We start from the raw sequence: 19293 nt of genomic DNA, 5'->3' as shown, positions 1-19293 counted from the left end.
TCTCTTGAACCCCCGAGAGGGAAAGCGGAAAGATAAGGGGGCATACACGCCACTTGCAAAGAGAATTAAGGGGGAAAAGTGGCTGAAGAAATACGTCCAGGGGTGGGGAAGAGGAGGTGTAAAATACAAAAAAAAAGTAGTGAAGAAAGTGGCAGGGGAGAGTAGGAGAAAAATTGTTATTGAGCCTTCCTAATTAGTGAGAATCTCCTGTCAATGTGTCAAATATGATGAAAAGGCTAGAGAAAAAACACACAGCATATGAAGCATTATAACACACAGTCAACCAAATTCATTTATATTACCAGACGTTATCAAGGACATAAATACAGGCATGTTTTAAATTATCCTGCATTAGAATTGTTACTGTATTTTTAAACTGTTCAAGGTGTGGCAGGGTTTTCTCGCCATGGTTGGAATGATTTGTTTGATTTGCACATTTTGAAGGTCTCGGTTATCAAAAACAAAAGTGCTATAGAACTCATTATCCAAATTAGTTCTTGTGTCCACTCTTCTTGCATATTAAGGCTTAAGTGACAATATTCCAATTTCTTTGATCCATTTTGCTCAGTTCAGATATCAATCACAGTCAAGAGGGGGGAAATTGATGATATCAGACATCCTCTGATGATTTGAAACAAGAATATTTGATGTGGATACAAATCAGATTGTAATCAATTATCTCCCAGTGAGACTGCAGCAACAGGAAGACATTTACCCTGTCAATGTGAGCCTGACGCCTGTGCAATACTCTGATGTACAGTATATGCATGCATCTGTCCAAGCCACATACCCACAGGCACACATAGAGCACAAGTGGTGCTCAAGCACCTGCCCTTCTGCCCTGGATGGAAAAAGTAAACTTTTTGCTCCAACCGTCATTATTACCATTCATTAATATTTTAAAAAAGTACTATTAAAGTAAGTGATTCATTTGTCTGTTTTTAATGACTGTGTGAATTCTCATCTAACTTAAATTGGACCGTCCAATTAAAATCTGAGGTGAAATGTCACAGAAGAGACGACAAGAAGTTGTACAAAAACAAAATCATCAACTCCTGCAAATTAAATTATAGCTTCTTACGTAACTATGATCAACAATAGATTCACCCAAATATTTTTTTAACATCCATTTGAAAGCAAAATTTGTTTTTATGACAAACCAAGGAGGAACTAATCTACTTCGGCGAGTAGACGACGCACCATCACCGAGCTATCCAGACACTGCAAAAGTCCCAGAGGTGTTGATGAGACACAGAGCACATGCTTGTGATGAGGCAGGTGATGGCGAAGATGAGCTCCATAATATGATTTCCCTGCTGAGTGGCAGAGACAATGCCAAACTCCAGAGTTCATTAGATACTGCTGGGCTGCTGGGCCTGGCTAATGAGAATCTGGCGGGAAGTCTCTGACTGACACCCTGGCCATGTCCACACACACACATATCTGTTTTCCTAACTTTATGGCACAGGTGTCAAACTCAAGGCCCGGGGGCCAGATCCGGCCCGCCAAGTCACTTTATGTGGCCCGCGAAAGCAAATATGTGTGTCAACTTTCATGATTCTTGCTAAAATCTGTTCCTAATTTTTGTATAATATTCATATGTAATAAATAATAATGAACTATTGTAAGCATGTTTTACCTCCAAACCCATTTTACAGTTACTTGAACAATAGTTGAACAAACCATTATCCTTGACTTCAAAACTATCCATCCATTCATTTTCTGAGCCGCTTTTCCTCACTAGGGAGGGTCGCGGGCGCGCTGGAGCCTATCCCAGCCATCATCGGGCAGGAGGCGGAGTACACCCTGAACTGGTTGCCAGCCAATCGCAGGGCGCATACAAACAAACAACCATTCGCACTCACATTCACACCTACGGGCAATTTAGACTTGTCAATCAACCTACCACGCATGTTTTTGGGATGTGAGAGGAAACCGGAGTGCCCGGAGAAAACCCACGCAGGCACGGGGAGAACATACAAACTCCACACAGGCGAGGCCGGGGATTGAACCCCGGTCCTCAGAACTGTGAGGCAGACGCTCTAACCAGTCGCCCACCGTGCCCCCATTTCAAAACTAGTTATCCATCAATTTGTTGTCTATGTGTAATAATATCATGAGGCCATTAAACATTGATATGGTTTTAAAATCATAATGGCCCTCTGAGGAAAACCGTATATGACAAAAATGAGTTTGACACCCCTGCCTTATGGTTTACATTCTCCTGGAGAACACGCCCTAACTGTGACAAATACTGCATTTCTCCAATCCTTATTCAAGGTCTGTGCCATTAAATGCATTGATTTAAATTTAATGCAATAAAAAAAAGAAGAAATACCTTGACTCTGGATTTGTTAAAAATGTTAAATGCAAGTGCTGTCTTGGAGAAATTAGTTATTCTAACAACACAGTATCAAACAAATACAGTACTATATTTGGGGGTCATTGATGGTGTAGTTTCTGTTCTTGCCAGAATATAAAACAAACACACACAATCCCTGACATGAAAACCGTTTTAGAACCATTGTATTATGGTGTACAATTCTTCAAGGATGGTCACTGATGGTGTAGTGGTACACTCGCCTGACTTTGGTGCGGGCAGCGTGGGTTCAGTTCCCACTCAGTGACGGTGTGAATGTGAGTGCGAATGGTTGTCCGCGTCTATATGTGCCCTGCGACTGACTGGCGACCAGTTCAGGGTGTAGTCCGCCTTTCGCCCGAAGTCAGCTGGGATAGGCTCCATGCGTCCACCGCATTGTGTCACAGGTTGACATACAGCACTGCCGTCAGAATCATACTTAATACAAAAACTACAGTACTTCCAAAGGCCAGATCTGAAGGATGGTGGAGGAGCTTCGATTTCAGGTGCGTTTAAGGCGTTAGTCATGATGCAACGGCTAGCTTTGCATGTACTGTAGCTTCTGTCTCAGCAGCTTCATCTAAATGAATCTGGGAGGGGCAGTTTAGGGGATATGCATTCCATAATGAGCAGTTGAGCACAGATCCTCACCGGCAGAAGTTTATAAAGTAAATCTAAAAATGCGTATTGTTCAATACGTATACCACTTTATTGAATAGTTCGTTACAATATATACTGCGTGTGTGTGTGTATATATATATATATATATATATATATATATATATATATATATATATTCACACCGTATTATATATATATATATATATATATATACACAACTCATTATATATATATAACTCTCATTGGAGCAGTTCGCAGCCGAGTGTGAAGCGGCTGGGATGAGAATCAGCACCTCCAAATCTGAGACCATTGTCCTCAGTCGGGAAAGGGTGGCATGCCATCTCCAGGTCGGGGATGAGATCCTGCCCCAAGTGGAGGAATTCAAGTATCTTGGGGTCTTGTTCACGAGTGAGGGAAGAATGGAACGGGAGATCGACAGGCGGATCGGTGCAGCGTCTGCAGTGATGCGGACTTTGTATCGGTCCGTTGTGGTAAAGAAAGAGTTAAGCCGAAAGGCGAAGCTCTCAATTTACCGGTCGATCTTCGTTCCTACCCTCACCTATGGTCATGAGCTGTGGGTCGTGACCGAAAGAACAAAATCCCGGATACAAGCGGCCGAAATGAGTTTCCTCCGCAGGGTGTCCGGGCTCTCCCTTAGAGATAGTGTGAGAAGCTCGGTCATCCGGGAGGATCTCAGAGTAGAGCCGCTACTCCTCCGCATTGAGAGGAGCCAGATGAGGTGGCTGGGGCATCTGATTCGGATGCCTCCCGGACGCCTCCCTGGTGAGGTGTTCCGGGCATGTCCCACCGGGAGGAGACCCCGGGGACGACCCAGGACGCGCTGGAGAGACTACATCCTTCGGCTGGCCTGGGAACGCCTCGGGATCCCCCCGGAAGAGCTGGATGAAGTGGCTGGGGAGAGGGTAGTCTGGGCGTCCCTGCTGAAGCTACTGCCCCCGCGACCCGACCCGGATAAGCGGTAGAGAATGGATGGATGGATGGATATATATGTATATATATATATATATATATATATATATATATATATATATATATATATAGCGACACGGTGGAAGACTGGTTAGAGCGTCTGCCTCACAGTTCTGAGGAGCGGGGTTCAATCCCCGGCCCCGCCTGTGTGTGGAGTTTGCATGTTCTCCCCGTGCCTGCGTGGGTTTTCTCCGGGCACCCCGGTTTCCTCCTACATCCCAAAAACATGCATGAATTGGAGACTCTAAATTGCCCGTAAGTGTGAATGTGAGTGTGACTGGTTGTTTGTTTGTATGTGCCCTGGTGGCAACCAGTTCAGGGTGTACCCCGCCTCCTGCCCGAAGATAGCTGGGATAGGCTTCAGCACGCCCGTGACCCTAGTGAGGAGAAGCGGCTCAGAAAATGGATGGATGGATGGATGGATATATATATATATATATGCCCACAGGGTTTTCATCCATATCACATTGAATTTCCTCTCTTGCGATGCACCTTGGAAAGATTCTTGCATGTTTTATCCAAACCCCCGACAGGCAAAGCCCTTTCATCTTCATGCTGTAAAGAATTCCTTAATTTGATTGAGGGAAGGGGATTTTGCAGGCAGGAACTGCATTGTCACACAGGGCTTTGCTGCAAATCTTTTCTTCACAAGATGGGAGTGGTGGAACCCAAATGATGACATCAGAAGTCATGCCAGACAGCAACAGTATCCTCTCTCCAGGTGAAATCAGCCTGTGCAGCAGTGAATTGAGGAAGGTGATGTGGCGTTCTGTATTGTAGGGACCAATGTTAGGGATGTGGCAGAGGACCGCATGTTTGGAGATGGCAGCACTTGCAGTTCTTGGGATGGGAATGGTATTCATTTTGTATGAAAAAAATGTGTCTATGATTGGCAGTTGTCTTAAAAGCTTTTGAAAAATGCATCTTTGTATTAAAGCTGTGTTAACTATTTTGAAAGAAAGGTCTAGGAAGTGTGTGAAAACAATGGAAACGTTCACATATTTGGGGAAGACTTCTGCTGTGCTCTGAATACGACAATGAAGATCACATGTGTCCGAGTTTCATTTATTGAGCCAAAGCAAACGAGAGCAACTGTAATAGCAGTGTTATTGTGCATTTAAATGTTGCTATTGCAATGACAGATGCTGTCACAAGTGAGTAAAGTAACATTTGGCGCAATAATTATGCAGTGAGTAGATGATGGGAATAAAAGCTATAAAACTCACAGTCGGTCTCCCAAGAGCATTGGCGTTTATGATTAGAGCACGTTCTAATTTTAATGATATGTACTGATAGAACGTATACAGTTCTGTATATGCATTTAACAAAGACAAGGCAAACAGTCCTTCAGCAGCATCTGAATGTCAGCCCACACAGCAATCTGTTCTCAGCAAGTAAATACACAAGCCGGCGGATAAGGGTCATCTGATGGTATAAATACATATGATATGCATTTTTTTAGATATAGCTTCGCAGTTTTTACAAAAAAAAAAAAAATTGAAGTACAGGACATGTCAACTGTTAAATATAACAAAACGTGATTCAAAAACAAGTATTTTTTTTCAGGACCACAGTATCAACACAGAGACAGCTTGTTGTCAGCCGCTCACGTCATCTGACTTTTGTGTGTAGTCTCTTCTTCTTGTGTTATTTAATGAACACTTGCTATGACACCAATTTGTTTTACATGTGATTGCTGCTCCTTTGTAGTGATCATCTCTCAATATCGAAGCACTCACAAAAGTGTTACATTTTAGTATGAAATGTGCCAAACAGATTGTTTCATTAATTGACTGATTTCAACAAATCTCTTCTTCGCCAGTTCGTGCCCCTGCCTGAGCGCATGCCGTCATTGTGTCCCTGGGCAACCGAGACACTTAACCCACTTTGCACGTGAATTAATGTGGTTGGATGTTTGGTGGTGGATGTAGGCGCAGAATGGCAGCCACTCTTCCGTCAGACTGCCCCAGGGCAGCTGTGGCTACACGAGTAGTTTACAGTTACCACCACTAGGGTGTGAGTGTGGAATGAATGAATAGTGTGTGCAATTGTAAAGTACTTTTGAGCTTCTTGAAAAAGCACTACATAAGTGTAATGCATTAATATGACTATTGTAATATTAACATTATTTTTTTTCTTGTAGTTTGTTTGATGCTCCTGTTAAAGTTAAAATTGGAGTTGAGTATATGGAACTATTTTATTTATATATGCACATAGAGAGAGAGGGAGAGAGAGAGAGAGAAATGGAAAGTCTAGGTCTACGTTATCGGCTCAGGTGTCTTCATGCATTATTTGTGGCTTAAGAGGAAAATTATTTTTTTGCAGTTTAAAAAGTTAAAGTAGATAAATCCACTTACCTCTCTCCACTGTTTGGTTTCCACACCTTGTGTATAGAGGACACACACTTTGAAGCAGGACAAAATCAGCAGAGAGGGAGATAAAAGATTGTGAAGGATGAAAGACACAGAGAAAGGAAAAAGTCAGTCATCAAACAGAAGTAGCTTGACTCAAAATGATAAATCAGTGTGTGTGTGTGTGCGCGTGGGTGTGTGCGTGCTTTTGTTTTGGGATGTTATCTCCAATACAGTCAGTGAACTAAGAGCTATGGGAGTCAGGGAGAAACAAAGATTTCCCAAATTCCAGTATGAAAACTGGGTTAAAAAAAAATACTGACCAGTAAAGAAGAAAATAGAGTTAGTAAAGAAGGAAATGAAAGAATTAATTCACTGACAGTTAAATTCAAACACTCACATGGATCTGACTTGGAGAATGTGTCTTTATCCAGAAGATTTCTGTAAATTAAAAAGACAAATCAATGTTACTTAATTACAAAGCAACATTGATATCAGAATGACATCATGGTCATTTTTCTTCCACACAACTATAGATTGAAGTAACAGTTTTCATTTAACATTTTTTTTTTATTTCAGTCTGAGACACAAAAACATGCCACAATACAACTTTGTGACATAGTACTGTATTTGGATTCGATACACGCGACGTTGTCATGTTCATTTATAATCCGAATTGTCACAAAAGAAGGCAGATTTGCTATATAAGATGGTCTGAGACGCCTAAATACAGTGGTCTTCGAGAAAAAAAAACATTTAGTCGCTCTTGGGCAGAAATCCTGGATGTCCAAAAATACTCAATTCAAAGGTCCCGTATTTTGCCAAACCAACTTTTTCTAGAATTTGGGATATAATATTGTCTCGATGAGTTTTAACTTTTAAAGGCTTTTTCTCAGGTAGTGGGGTCAGCGTGAGCCCAAACTTTGAAGTGCATGGCTGGCGGTGGCGACGTGTATGTACCATTTTAATCAATGACAGAGAAATAAATTATCTTTTTTTTTTTGCAATTTAAATGAGCAAGATTGTTGCGCAACAGTATATGATACAAATATACGGTATAATACCAAGCAGAGCGATGTGGTGTTTGATAAGATGACGTTTTTTTAATTTCCTGAAAAGTAGTGATTTAGGAGATATGAGGACTCCGCCTGACACCGAAAATTTGATAAATCAGCGCTACAAGTTTTTTCTATTTCTTTGAGTTTGGGATTTCTCACCAAAATTATGTGTATATCATTTTGAGTGACATAAGTTTGTGTACAATATAACAAAACTTTTCATTAACTAAAAGCCCAGCCTTAAACAGGTATATTTTAAAAATAAAAGTAATTATTTCTGAATAATTTCTAAGACACTTTTCATTACATAACGATACGTAATTGAATTGGGGTTTTCTGAGCCGCAATGATCAAATGATTGTTGTTTTCTGAATTTACCTTTTTCAATGTCCCATAAGCTTGACATTTTGATGAGAGACTGAAGAACAAGACTTACCCCTGTCTACAATAACTGTAGTTATTATCCAGCTACCAATTTCTTGTATTTGCATAATTTTGTATTACAAACACACTCATTCACATTGTGCAAATTCAAATGTTAGCATGCTCCCTGAAAATTGTAGGGTTTGCTATGAAGGACAATCGCAGCTTGATTGTCAGCATCACTATCTCTGCCCTCCAAACACTCAATAACAACAGTGGACTTGTGCAGTGAGAGATTCTACCAGGAGCGTACACTGGGGGGCTTCAGAGCCTTATCTGCTGGCCTAAACATTATCAAAAGCCCTGACCTGCAATCATAATTTGCATGAAATCGTTTTCATTTATTTCCAACAGTCAGCAACGGCCCATGTTGTTCAGTGCCTCCATTGTCGAGGAAGCCGACAATTGCTCCCACTGTTGGCAGTGATTCCAAAACCAAATGGTGGATACCAGCGGTATGCGATGCCATCAAGCTGAAGAAGGAGTCATATTGGGCCTTTTTGATCTGTGGGAGTCCAGAGGCAGCTAGTGGTACCACAGACCAGACAGAATGCAGCTTTTGTTTTCAGTGAGGCAAGAACTTGGGCGTAGGAGGAGTTCGGCGATACCATACAGAATGACTTCCGGACGGCTTCAAGAAAATTCTGGTCTATCATCCGGCGTCTCGGGACGGGTGAACAGTGCGCCATCAACACTGTGTACAGTGGGGAAGGGGCGCTGCTGACCTTGACTCGGGATGTTGTGAGTCAGTAGGGAGAATACTTTGAAGACCTCATTTCCACTGACACCCTTTCCTACATGGAAGCAGGTTCTGAAGCCTGAGTTGGGCTCTCCTATCTCTGGGGTTGAGGTTATCAAGGTGCTTAAGAAGCTCCTCATTAGCAGGGGTGGGTGAGATCCGGCTAGAGTTTCTAAAGCCTCTGGATGTTCTGGGGCTATTGTGATTTGAATCACCTTTGAAAAATTGCGTTGACATCAGGGACAGTGCCTCTGGTTTGGCAGCTCAATGTAGTGGTCCCCCTTTTTAAGAAAGGGGACCTGAGGATGTGTTCTACATACAGCTGTGCTCACACACCTCAGCCTCCCTGGTTATGTGTATTCAAGGGTCGGCGGGTCCTTCACAAAGTGTAGGAGCAGTGTGGTTTTCGTCATGGCCGTGGAACAGTGAATAAGCTCTACACCCTCAGCAGGGTCCTGGAGGGTGCAAGGCAGTTCACCCAACAAGTTTACATTTGTTTTGTGGAATTGGAGAAAGCATTCACCCTTCGCTCTCGGGAAGTCCTGTGGCGGGGGTGCTCCGAAATTATGCGGCACTGATACGAGCTGTTTGGTCCCTGTACGGGAGGTAGGGTTTAACTCCACCAAGGCTACCCTTTGTGATTGATTTTGCCCATAACCTTTTTGGACAGCATTTCAGTGTTCAGTTTCACACCATCTGCAGTGATGCGGACTCAGTATAAGTCTGTTGTGGTGAAGAAGGAGCTGAGCTGAAAGGAAAAGCTTTCGATTCACTGGTCAATTTACATTCCCACCCTCAGCTACGGTGACGAGTTGTTGGTCGTGAGCGAAATAACAAGATCACAAGCTGCCGAAATGAGTTTCCTCCACATGTTGTCCGGGCTCTAGCTTCGAGATAGGGTAAGAAGCTATGTCATCCGGGAGGGGCTCAGAGTACAGCTGTTGCTCCTCTGCATTGAGAGGAGCCTGATGAGGTAGCTAGGCCTTATGTTTATGCCCCCTGGACGCCTCCCCCGGGAAGGCATTCCGTGCACGCCCCACCGGGAGGAGTTCCCAATGACAACCCAGGACACGTTGTAGTCTCCCAAGAAGATCTGGATGAAGATCTGGATGAAGTGGGCGGGGAGAGGAAAGTCTGGGCTACCCATCTTAGGCTGCTGCCCTTGCAACCCGACCCCAGATAAGTGGAAAAAATGGATGGATGGATGGATCTTTGGATGCGTGCATGATTACTCTTTAAGCTGTGTTGATATAATCTTGTGCTTCATTTATTCTACTTATCTGTAACTCAACACCACAATGAGTTTCTTGGACATCAAATGCATGTCATTCAATGTTTTTATTTCAAGCTTGCATTTATACTCATGGTAATGCAAAAGATTAACAAAAAAGCTGCACGAATCAGTGTATGTCTAATCTAATGAAACTTGAAGGAAATAGGTAGTGACAGTTCACGACTCAAACAAAACATTGTGTCTGGGGGGGGATACAATATGTTCCCTCTTGTCTGCTTGAGGCAAAGGTGCTTCATGACTGTGGTTTGGCCTTTAACCTTGAATGTGTTATAATAATAAATTGCTCTGATTCTAACATTTCAATTTAAGTCCTGTGTATTAAAAAACTCAGTAAATGTAATATGGCATTATCATAGGCACATTTCTGTAAATTATATTAAGTATATAACTAAAGAGGGCAGCACGGTGGAAGACTGGTTAGAACGTCTGCCTCACAGTTCTGAGGACCGGGGTTCAATCACCGCCCCCGCCTGTGTGGAGTTTGCATGTTCTCCCCGTGCCTGAGTGGGTTTTCTCCGGGCACTCCGGTTTCCTCCCACATCCCAAAAACATGCATGGTAGGTTAATTGACAACTCTAAATTGCCCCTAGGTGTGAATGTGAGTGCAAATGGTTGTTTGTTTATATGTGCCCTGCCCGATGATAGCTGGGATAGACACCAGCACGCCTGCGACCCTAGTGAGGAGAAGCGGCTCAGAAAATGGATGGATGGATGGATTGATATAACTAAAGAGATTCATCAACTTCAATCATTTTTGAACAGGATTCTGAGTCAATGCCCTCCCTTTGATTTTATGAATAACTTATGACGAAGAAAAAGGTTCTAACTGTGCCTTGATTAACATCCACAGCTTTGAGAGAACATGCATGCATGCATGCACAGGAGAAGACAACGTGCATAATGTGTTTATGGCAGTGGGGGTAGTAGGTCCTGTTAAAGAGGCTAGAAGCCCCTAATAATACAATATATATTGTATTTACATTCATCTTCAGACAGTCACCATATACACACATGAATACACTTTGGTTAAAAGGTCTCTAGGGGCGTAGAAAGCAAAACAAGATATCAACCCCAACTTCAAACAGAAACACCCAGCAAGCAGGAGGAGCTCATCTATTCAGAAGCAGATCCGCCCAAAGAATTTTCATCAAAGCGATTCTTTTATTACCCTGTGCCGAGAGTGGCCCCCGTAGCGTATGCTTTACAACACGCCAGCCCCACATCAAAAATTGTCCTGCCCTAAATTCAGATGCAACACTTCACTGTCCCAATGTTGTCAAATAAAGTGCTCAACAAAGTACGGTTTGGATGTAATCGGTGAAGTCACTGACTTTAAAGGGGAGTGCTTGTCCACCTATCAAATGTGAAATAACAAAACCAAGTCAATTTTTTTGTGTGGTTTCCTTTCAGGAAATGTCTCTACCAACAAGTCGCTCAGATTGTGACGTCACTATGCAGTCTTACCTAGTCAGTGATGGCTAACAATGTTATCAGCTTTAGCTTGTGATTACCAGTCCGATCATCGATTGTGGGGCTATATGTTTGAGGGGCAGGGAGGATGATGGAATTGATGCTTTTCCTGCCTTAACATGGCTGTAAACAGCGTGGCGTGTATGCTGTAATTCTTGATTGTAAGTGTAGCACAAGGCCAACATCCATATGACAAGGAATTTACTATTTTAGGGAACCATTTAATATGGAGCCTGCTGGAGAGGGAAATGGATTTTCAAGCTCTTTGAACAGGTCTCTAAAGACTCTTCAGAGGATTTACAATACTGTGTCTTGAGTGCTGAACATCCATCCATCCATCCATTTTCTGAGCCGCTTCTCCTCACTAGGGTCGCGGGCGCGCTGGAGCCTATCCCAGCTGTCATCGGGCAGGAGGCGGGGTACACCCTGAACTGGTTGCCAGCCAATCGCAGAGTGCTGAACAGAACTCGCAAAAGAAGAAGACACACTGGCTTTGTTGCTCTGGTCAAGCACCATCCTATAGCTTCTTATCAGAGTATGGCTCTACTGGTGGTTCCCAGTATCTTAAAAAGAAGAATACAAGTCAAATCTTGAGCTATCAGGCTCCAGTACTGTGGAACCATATCCTGGTCAGGACTGTGAGGAAGATGGAGTCTAATCCCAGCTGATGGTTGGCCAAAGGCACAATAAATCCAGGCTTGTTTGCCAGTCAATCATGGCGTGATTGTGAATGGGACAATGAAGATAAAGGTACTTGGGGAATTCGATCCAACACGTGCTTGAAAGTCACCTACGTGAACCATTACTCTACTGTGTTCACATGCTGTTTATGTGGGTTGGTAACTTACCCCTGTCTGTCTAATAGGTAGACAAGAGCTGTTATTTAATTAGGAAAAAAAAAAAAAAAAATGACTGTAGAATTGTACAACAAACCATTTCACCTAAACGCACATCAGTCCAGACCAAAGAATTTATTCTCATTTTTGGCCATTCCAGTCTGTGCGTTGGGGCCTGCTGGGGTCTTACTATTCTCAATTTGTCTACAAATAAATAAGCTGCCATTGTAGCAGTAAAGACTCAAAACCCTGCATATCATTCGTCTTTGTTAATAAAAGTTATGCTCTGCTTTGAATCATTTTTCCAACAGCAAAGTCGAAGCCAGAATTGCAAACACATTGTTTTTCCACACAATTGTTGCTTCAAAAGTCCAAACAACAAACAAGGACACCAAAATAACTAATTCTAAGGCGTTGAAAATTTCAAATGTGTCATCAGATTTGCATTTGAGTGTTGTGCAATCTACTGGCAATGCTACAGGGGTTTCAAACAAACTTCCCTGATGTAAATGAGGTTCAGAAAAAGATCTGAGCTTCAGCCGAGGCAGTATTTGTGTGTGTGTGTGTGTGTCTGTGTGTGTCTGTGTCTGTGTGTGTGTGCATGCGTGCATGTGTGTTATGCCCCACATGCTCCAGCGTTTGCCTGTGTACAAGAGAATATTGTGGCATGAAGAGAGCAGCAATGTGACAAAAAATCAATCACAAGAGGAGAAGAACAGACAAATATGTCACATGAAGCGTGTGTGTGCATGAGTGTGTGTGAGAGAGAAAGAGTGAGAGAGAGCGAGTGTGGGGCGTGGGGGGTAGGAATGAGAGTCAAAACAGAAATTGTTGTGGATGAGATCAGAAAGAGACCAGAATAACAAAACTTCTTTTGCTCATGCAGGAGAACCACGCCCCAGTTAGGCAGACACTAATTTTAACAGGCTTTATTTACGTACAGTATATAGTGTAACTCTACCACCAACTCTGGTAATTAGGCAGATGCTTCTTTTAAGCCAACGAGAGGCTCCTGTGGCCTCGCTCACTCTAACTGCTGCACTCAGCCAGTGCAAACTGAGAAGGAGATAATAAATATCAAGGGATCATGATGTGCTCCTGTTTGAAGAGGCATGGAAATTGACATGATTTTTCGACTTGGACTAGATAAGAAGTGAGCATTAATTCCACATTCCACCTGTGCAGTCTAATAAAGATACGTACAGTAAACCCACCTCCATCGCTGGGGTTACGTTACAGACCCCCGTACGATGAGTGAAAATCCGCAAAATAGAAATACCCTATTTAAATACACCCTGACATGTTTTATAACATTTGCGGTACTTATTTTAAAACTTCTAAAATAATACAAACACATTTCAACACATTACATTGAGAGAGAGAAAGAGAGAGAGAGAGAGAGAGAGAGAGCAATAGCAATGGATAACACAAAAATATTGTACAAACATTATAAGAAAATAGGCACAACAACTGTAATACACACTGTTTAAAAAAAAATGCAAAATACCGGGGGCTGTAAAAAGTGAAATGCGATATAGTGGGGGTTTATCGTAGGACAAAATAAATGGACTGAAATCATATCACACTGCCCTACCTCAATGACACTTAAAAGTGCTTACAGTGTTCCCTCTCATTTTGACATCATGCACGTAGACTATTTATTAATATCTCCAAACACCTTATTCCCTCACAATGCACATCAAGGCAGCACAAGTACAGTCTGTGAGCTTCACACACTGAAGGCGTTTTTGTGAGGCTGTAGTGGGTGTAGTGTGACTCTTTGCTATTAAGGTTCAAGCATGAGCTTTACCTCTTGCGCTCACACACACGCAACTGTACATTAGTTGTGTAAATGTGGGGGCGGGGAGCATGCTCGGTAGATTAATTTGTATGAATATTACATATGATGATTACAGTAATTCAAATGATCATGCTTACCAGTTTTATTAAACATTGGTAAAAGAAATGTAAACAAAAAAAATCACAGCTACACACACATCTGCATTTATAAAAACCACAAGCTTTATACAAAATCATATCATCATATTTCTTCATTTCAGTGGGTGTTCACAATGGACTGCATACTTCACTATGAGGCAGTAGAATCCTGTTATTTTTTTCCCAGCCATTTTGTGCAGAAAAATCATGAAAATTTTAATTAATGTATTTATAATGGAATGATGCAGCATTATAAATAAGTCCAATGCGGAAAACGTTAATGATTGACAGTCATACTCACCATTGAATACACAGAGAAAGCATCTGTGTTTAATTTTGACCAGTCATCAGGTTCAAGCTACCTAATTACTTTGATTTATTACCAATACTTGCAAAACACCTAGTATTGCCATTATTATTACGTCCATCATATTGTGCTAATCTAGTGTCAGTGCGAGAAATAAGCATACTTGAAGACTTTGACCTAGTTGTCCAGTTGTAAGGATTTTCAAATCAATTTTGGTGGAGAAAGTGTGAAGGTAACACATTCATCCATTGAGCAATGATGTTTTCATTCAGCAATAACAGCCTGCCTCTAAAGAAAATGTGTTCCCCTCAAGGACATTTAAGCAAGGATGGATAGTAATAAGGCGGCACGGTGGCCGACTGGTAAGAGCGTCAGCCTCACAGTTCTGAGGACCCGGGTTCAATCCCCGGCCCCACCTGTGTGGAGTTTGCATGTTCTCCCCGTGCCTGCGTGGGTTTTCTCCGGGCACTCCGGTTTCCTCCCACATCCCAAAAACATGCATGAATTGGAGACTCTAAATTGCCCGTAGGCATGACTGTGAGTGCGAATGTTTGTTTGTTCCTATGTGCCCTGCGATTGGCTGGCAACCAGTTCAGGGTGTACCCCGCCTCCTGCCCGATGACAGCTGGGATAGGCTCCAGCACGCCCGCGACCCTAGTGAGGAGAAGCGGCTCAGAAAATGGATGGATGGATGGATAGTAATAAGAAGGCGATCCACACTCGTCCTCCCTGAGAAAGCTATGCCAGTTTGACAAAACGAAAGGGACTGTGTGCGTGGTAACAGTGATGACAGAGCTAGCTGCAGTGGGAACATTAATTCAGAGTAAGAAATTAAAAAAAATAACTCCATAAAACTAAAAAAGGGGGAGAGAAAGTAGAAGTGAGAATCTGTTTACTGTGGTGGATGAGCATTGAGGGGAGTGCATGGGGAAATATATGCCGCAATATAAGGAATGTTTCAAAAAAGCCCTCAGCCGTCATTGCTGCCTCTCAACTTATCACTGACGTATCATCTCCTTCAATATCTAGCCTATTTGATTAACAGATTCTTTGATATTCAGTGTACATGGAATTAAAATAATCAATCACTCATCTACAAGAAATCATGTTTCAACCATCTATGCAGGAATTTAATTGAAATCAACAATTCAACCTCAAACACCAGAGTCCAAGTGTAATGCTGGCATTACTTGAGCGTCAAATCGATGGCAAAACCAAGCAGGATCATTCCTCCCACCAGCTGTTGAATTATTCAAGCCAGAACTTCCTCTGGGGAGACTCCAAGTTAGTGTGCCAGACAGTCACAGTGAGCTTGCTGCCTGGCGTGAAGGCTTGAGATCATTCCAGAAGTCTCAACAAGGAGAACCGTGCTGTTGGCCGACACAACAGAGGTCAGCCATCAGGCAGATGTGCATATTGTGTAATTAGGAGACTGGCTAATTGTACATTGCTGATAAGTGACATCAGTAACCAGTGGTAATACACATGTAGGCTAAATTGTTGCTAACTGTCCATTTAAGGCAGAAAAAAATAACAATGGTCACTGAAATAATTGGAAACTGTTAAAAGTAATAGCAACAGTTATATTTTAAATATTTTTGAAAAACAAAAACAAAATAGCAAGCACATTCTTCTGAATTGAAATTGCAGGAGTAAATTAAAAATGACTTATTACGCTATGACTCTAATTAAATACTGAAAATTAACTAATAGAAATGTAAGTACAGTGGAACTGTTTTTTGTTTTGTTTTTAAACATGTCCTGTTCAGCTGCATGGCCATGCAGAATGGTGGATCTGCATGCCTTTTGTGCTGGAACAATTTTGCTGTGCAGCAGGGGAGTTTGAAATATTCCCCCTGCTTGTTTTTTTTAATTATTCTGATGTTTATTGAAAATGCAGTCGGACAGAAAAGTTTTTTTAGGGGACAGACAGAGGGACAGAATGGACAAGGGGGAAAGGGGTGCGAACCACAGCAGCAGCAATAGTTTAGATATTTGACCACAAGTAACGTTGCCAAAGTCAAATTGTGTTATTTGTGGTTGGAGGGGACACCCGGTGAGGACATGCAACAACCAATAGGACAAGATGAGAGAGGACAGAAAAGAGCAAGGCAGAACAGGATGTGGGAAATGAGCAAGGCAGTGCAACTGATGAGTGGTGCGGTGGGATGCTTTTGTAGTGTCTAAACACCTGTAAGAACCTGTGATTTGATTAATGTCACTTGTGTTATTATTACTGGTCCCAGCACAAGCAATTAAAACCTATAGTGCGTCTATGGAACTTATGAGTGAATGAACACCATATCACATGCATATTAGTGAGTTGCTGAGTTGACACATTGAGGAAGGATGGGCCCAGCCCCCTCCATCCGCAAGGGTGAGGGGGGGGGGGGGGGGGGGGGCAAGCCAGCGAGCCCATCACGTGGGGGACCAGCCCAAACGAAGCGCCCCGACCAGTCTCAAAGGGAGGGGCACAGATACCGAACCACCACCCCCTGCACGCCCCTTAAAGGCACACATACAACACTACAGTTGTTGTGACTTTACACTTGTCCCAACATACAGTAATTACATTACATTACATTATAATTCTCTCTTTTTTTATTTGTCCTGTACGGCTGTTAGGTCAAGCAGAATGGAAAATCTGTATCCCTTTTATGCCGGAACAGTTTTACTGTGTCACGGTGGAGATTTTAAGCTTCCGCTGTGGTTTCTTAATATTATAATTGAGGTTTATTGAGAATTGATTACTCGAACAGAACAAAGTTTCTAGAAGGGAGAGAGAAACAAGGACAAAACACAAAGCACTAATTGTAAACAAGATGATAAAAGCCCCACCGAGGTACCCCGATAACTGGCCACCCAGTGGGGGCCGCAAGGACCCAATGCCACCCCCCCAGCTAACCCACCCACCCGATCCACCGCCACACACGACCCGCCACCCCACCCCATCACCTCCCCCAGGAAAGCCAGACGCCTCCCACAACCCGCAGGGCCCGCGATGCAGCCAGTCCCCGCCCAGCCTGAGGGCGGGAGAGTGTCCCTTGTTTGTTGGAAAGGAGGGTGGATAGGGGCACCCGACAAGGGAACGCTAAGGGGGGGGTCAGCTCCAACAGGGCCAAGGGGGGCCCGGCCTCAGGAGCAGGTGGACCAATTCCTGTAACTCTCAATTCCTGAAGTGCTCCTTGTGCGCAAACTACTCCAGCCATCTCTAGTTTTGTCGTTTTCCAGACGGCATGTTTCAGCTCCTTCCACAGATGTTCAATAGGATTCAGATCAGGGCTCGTAGAAATAGAACCACTTAAGAATCACCCAATGTTTTGTTCTTAGCAATCTCTTGGGTGTTTTTAGGTATGATTTGGTATCATTATCCAGTTTGAGGACCTATGACACTCAGCCAAGCTTTCTGATACATTCGCTGCAGAATGCTTTAATAGTATTGAGATTTCATTGTACTCTGCACAGATTCAAGACACGCTGTGCCGGATGTAGAAAAGCAGCCCCAGAATACAACTTAGCCTCGTCCATGTTTCACAGTAGGGACCTTGTTCTTTTGATTTTTTTAATGTTCTTTTCCAGTTGTCTTTATCCATAGTAATTGTTGGACATTTTGGGAACGTTCTGTGCACAAGCAGGAACTCTTGAAGCCACTTCTCAGAAGCATGCTATATTTTGTGACAATAATGCTATAATTGGCAATTGTTTAAAGTGCTTTTCAGAATAAGAATAATTTTTACTGGCCAAGTATGTTAAAAACAGACAAGGGCTTTGTTTCAAGTAGGTGCTGCCACTCTATTACTACAGCAAAAAAAAGCCTTTATGACAAAATGTACTGTACATTTAGGACATAAAAACATAGGTATAGAGATTCATTGAGCAATATAAGGCTACCAGTAATGCTGAAGCAATTATGGGTTAGGGCATGAATGTAATCCATCCATCCATATTCTGTACCATTTTTACTCAGTAGGGTCACGGGCGTGCTTGGAGTCTATCCCAGCTATCTTCGAGAAAACCCACGCAAGCACAGGGAGAACATGCAAACCCCGGGATTTGAACCCCGGTCCTCAGAAATGTGAGGCAGATGTGCTAACCAGTCTGTTGCCGCGCATGAATATAATGTATACATAAATTAAATATAAGGAAGAAAACTTAAAATTTTATTAGGAAAGTAATTCACAGTGTATTGACTTTGCCCTGGAGAGCTTATAAAACTGCTTGTGAGAACGGGCTGCTTTATTTGAGTGAAAGATTAAAAGGATAATGAATATGAACGATTTTTCTTACTGGGCGAAAACAACCTTTCTTAAGTGGGTCAATTCTAAAAGTGCAACTAGAAATGATGAGTAAAATGCATCAAGAAAATGTGAAATTGTCTAATCTGAGGCCAAAACCAGAAAATTCCTTCACTATCAGACATTATAGTCTGATTTGTTTTAACCTGGCCTGGAGCAAGATGCATTGACTCTAAAATAATCACTTTTGAGAAGGTGTTTCTGTCTGAAGGAATAGCAAATTGCAAATGTGCTTAAATGTTTTATATGACTACTGCAAAAGCCCAAGAGAAGTTCATGTTCTGGGAAAGACCTCTTGATTAATTATAACAGGGGCAGTAGCTATTCTTAAATGGATGAACCAACCAACGTAATTATTGAATATAGTTTTCATATTTCCATGGCAACTGCTGTACTCTTTCATTATCTGAACCACTTATTCTGGGCATGGACATAGGCAGCTGATAGATAGATGAACAGACAGACAGACAGACAGACGGACTAAAAAAACAGACATCGGTACTGTATATTCACTTTCACTATCTATTCTGCACTGTTATTATACCAAAAGTGACCTGTTTCTTTATTATGCTGTTGCATGTACCACAAACACATGTAAACCTGGAATTGAAA

General features: G+C 42.4%; 1 protein-coding gene across 1 annotated transcript in view; it reads right to left on the bottom strand.

The window, feature by feature from the left end:
* Positions 1-19293, bottom strand: part of LOC133483883 (copine-5-like) — a 34181-nt gene that overhangs the window by 4901 nt on the left and 9987 nt on the right. Inside the window, exons 2-3 of the mRNA XM_061785721.1 lie at positions 6722-6762; positions 6328-6374 (exon numbers count right to left, since the gene is read on the bottom strand). Coding sequence (XP_061641705.1) covers positions 6328-6374; positions 6722-6762 — 88 coding nt within the window. The remainder of the gene's footprint in view (positions 1-6327; positions 6375-6721; positions 6763-19293) is intronic.

Source organism: Phyllopteryx taeniolatus, chromosome 9 (genome assembly GCF_024500385.1).
Source record: "Phyllopteryx taeniolatus isolate TA_2022b chromosome 9, UOR_Ptae_1.2, whole genome shotgun sequence".
NCBI classification, from domain to species: domain Eukaryota; kingdom Metazoa; phylum Chordata; class Actinopteri; order Syngnathiformes; family Syngnathidae; genus Phyllopteryx; species Phyllopteryx taeniolatus.
The sequence above is the reverse complement of the archived record's forward strand: the minus strand, read 5'-3'. Positions and strand labels throughout refer to the sequence as shown.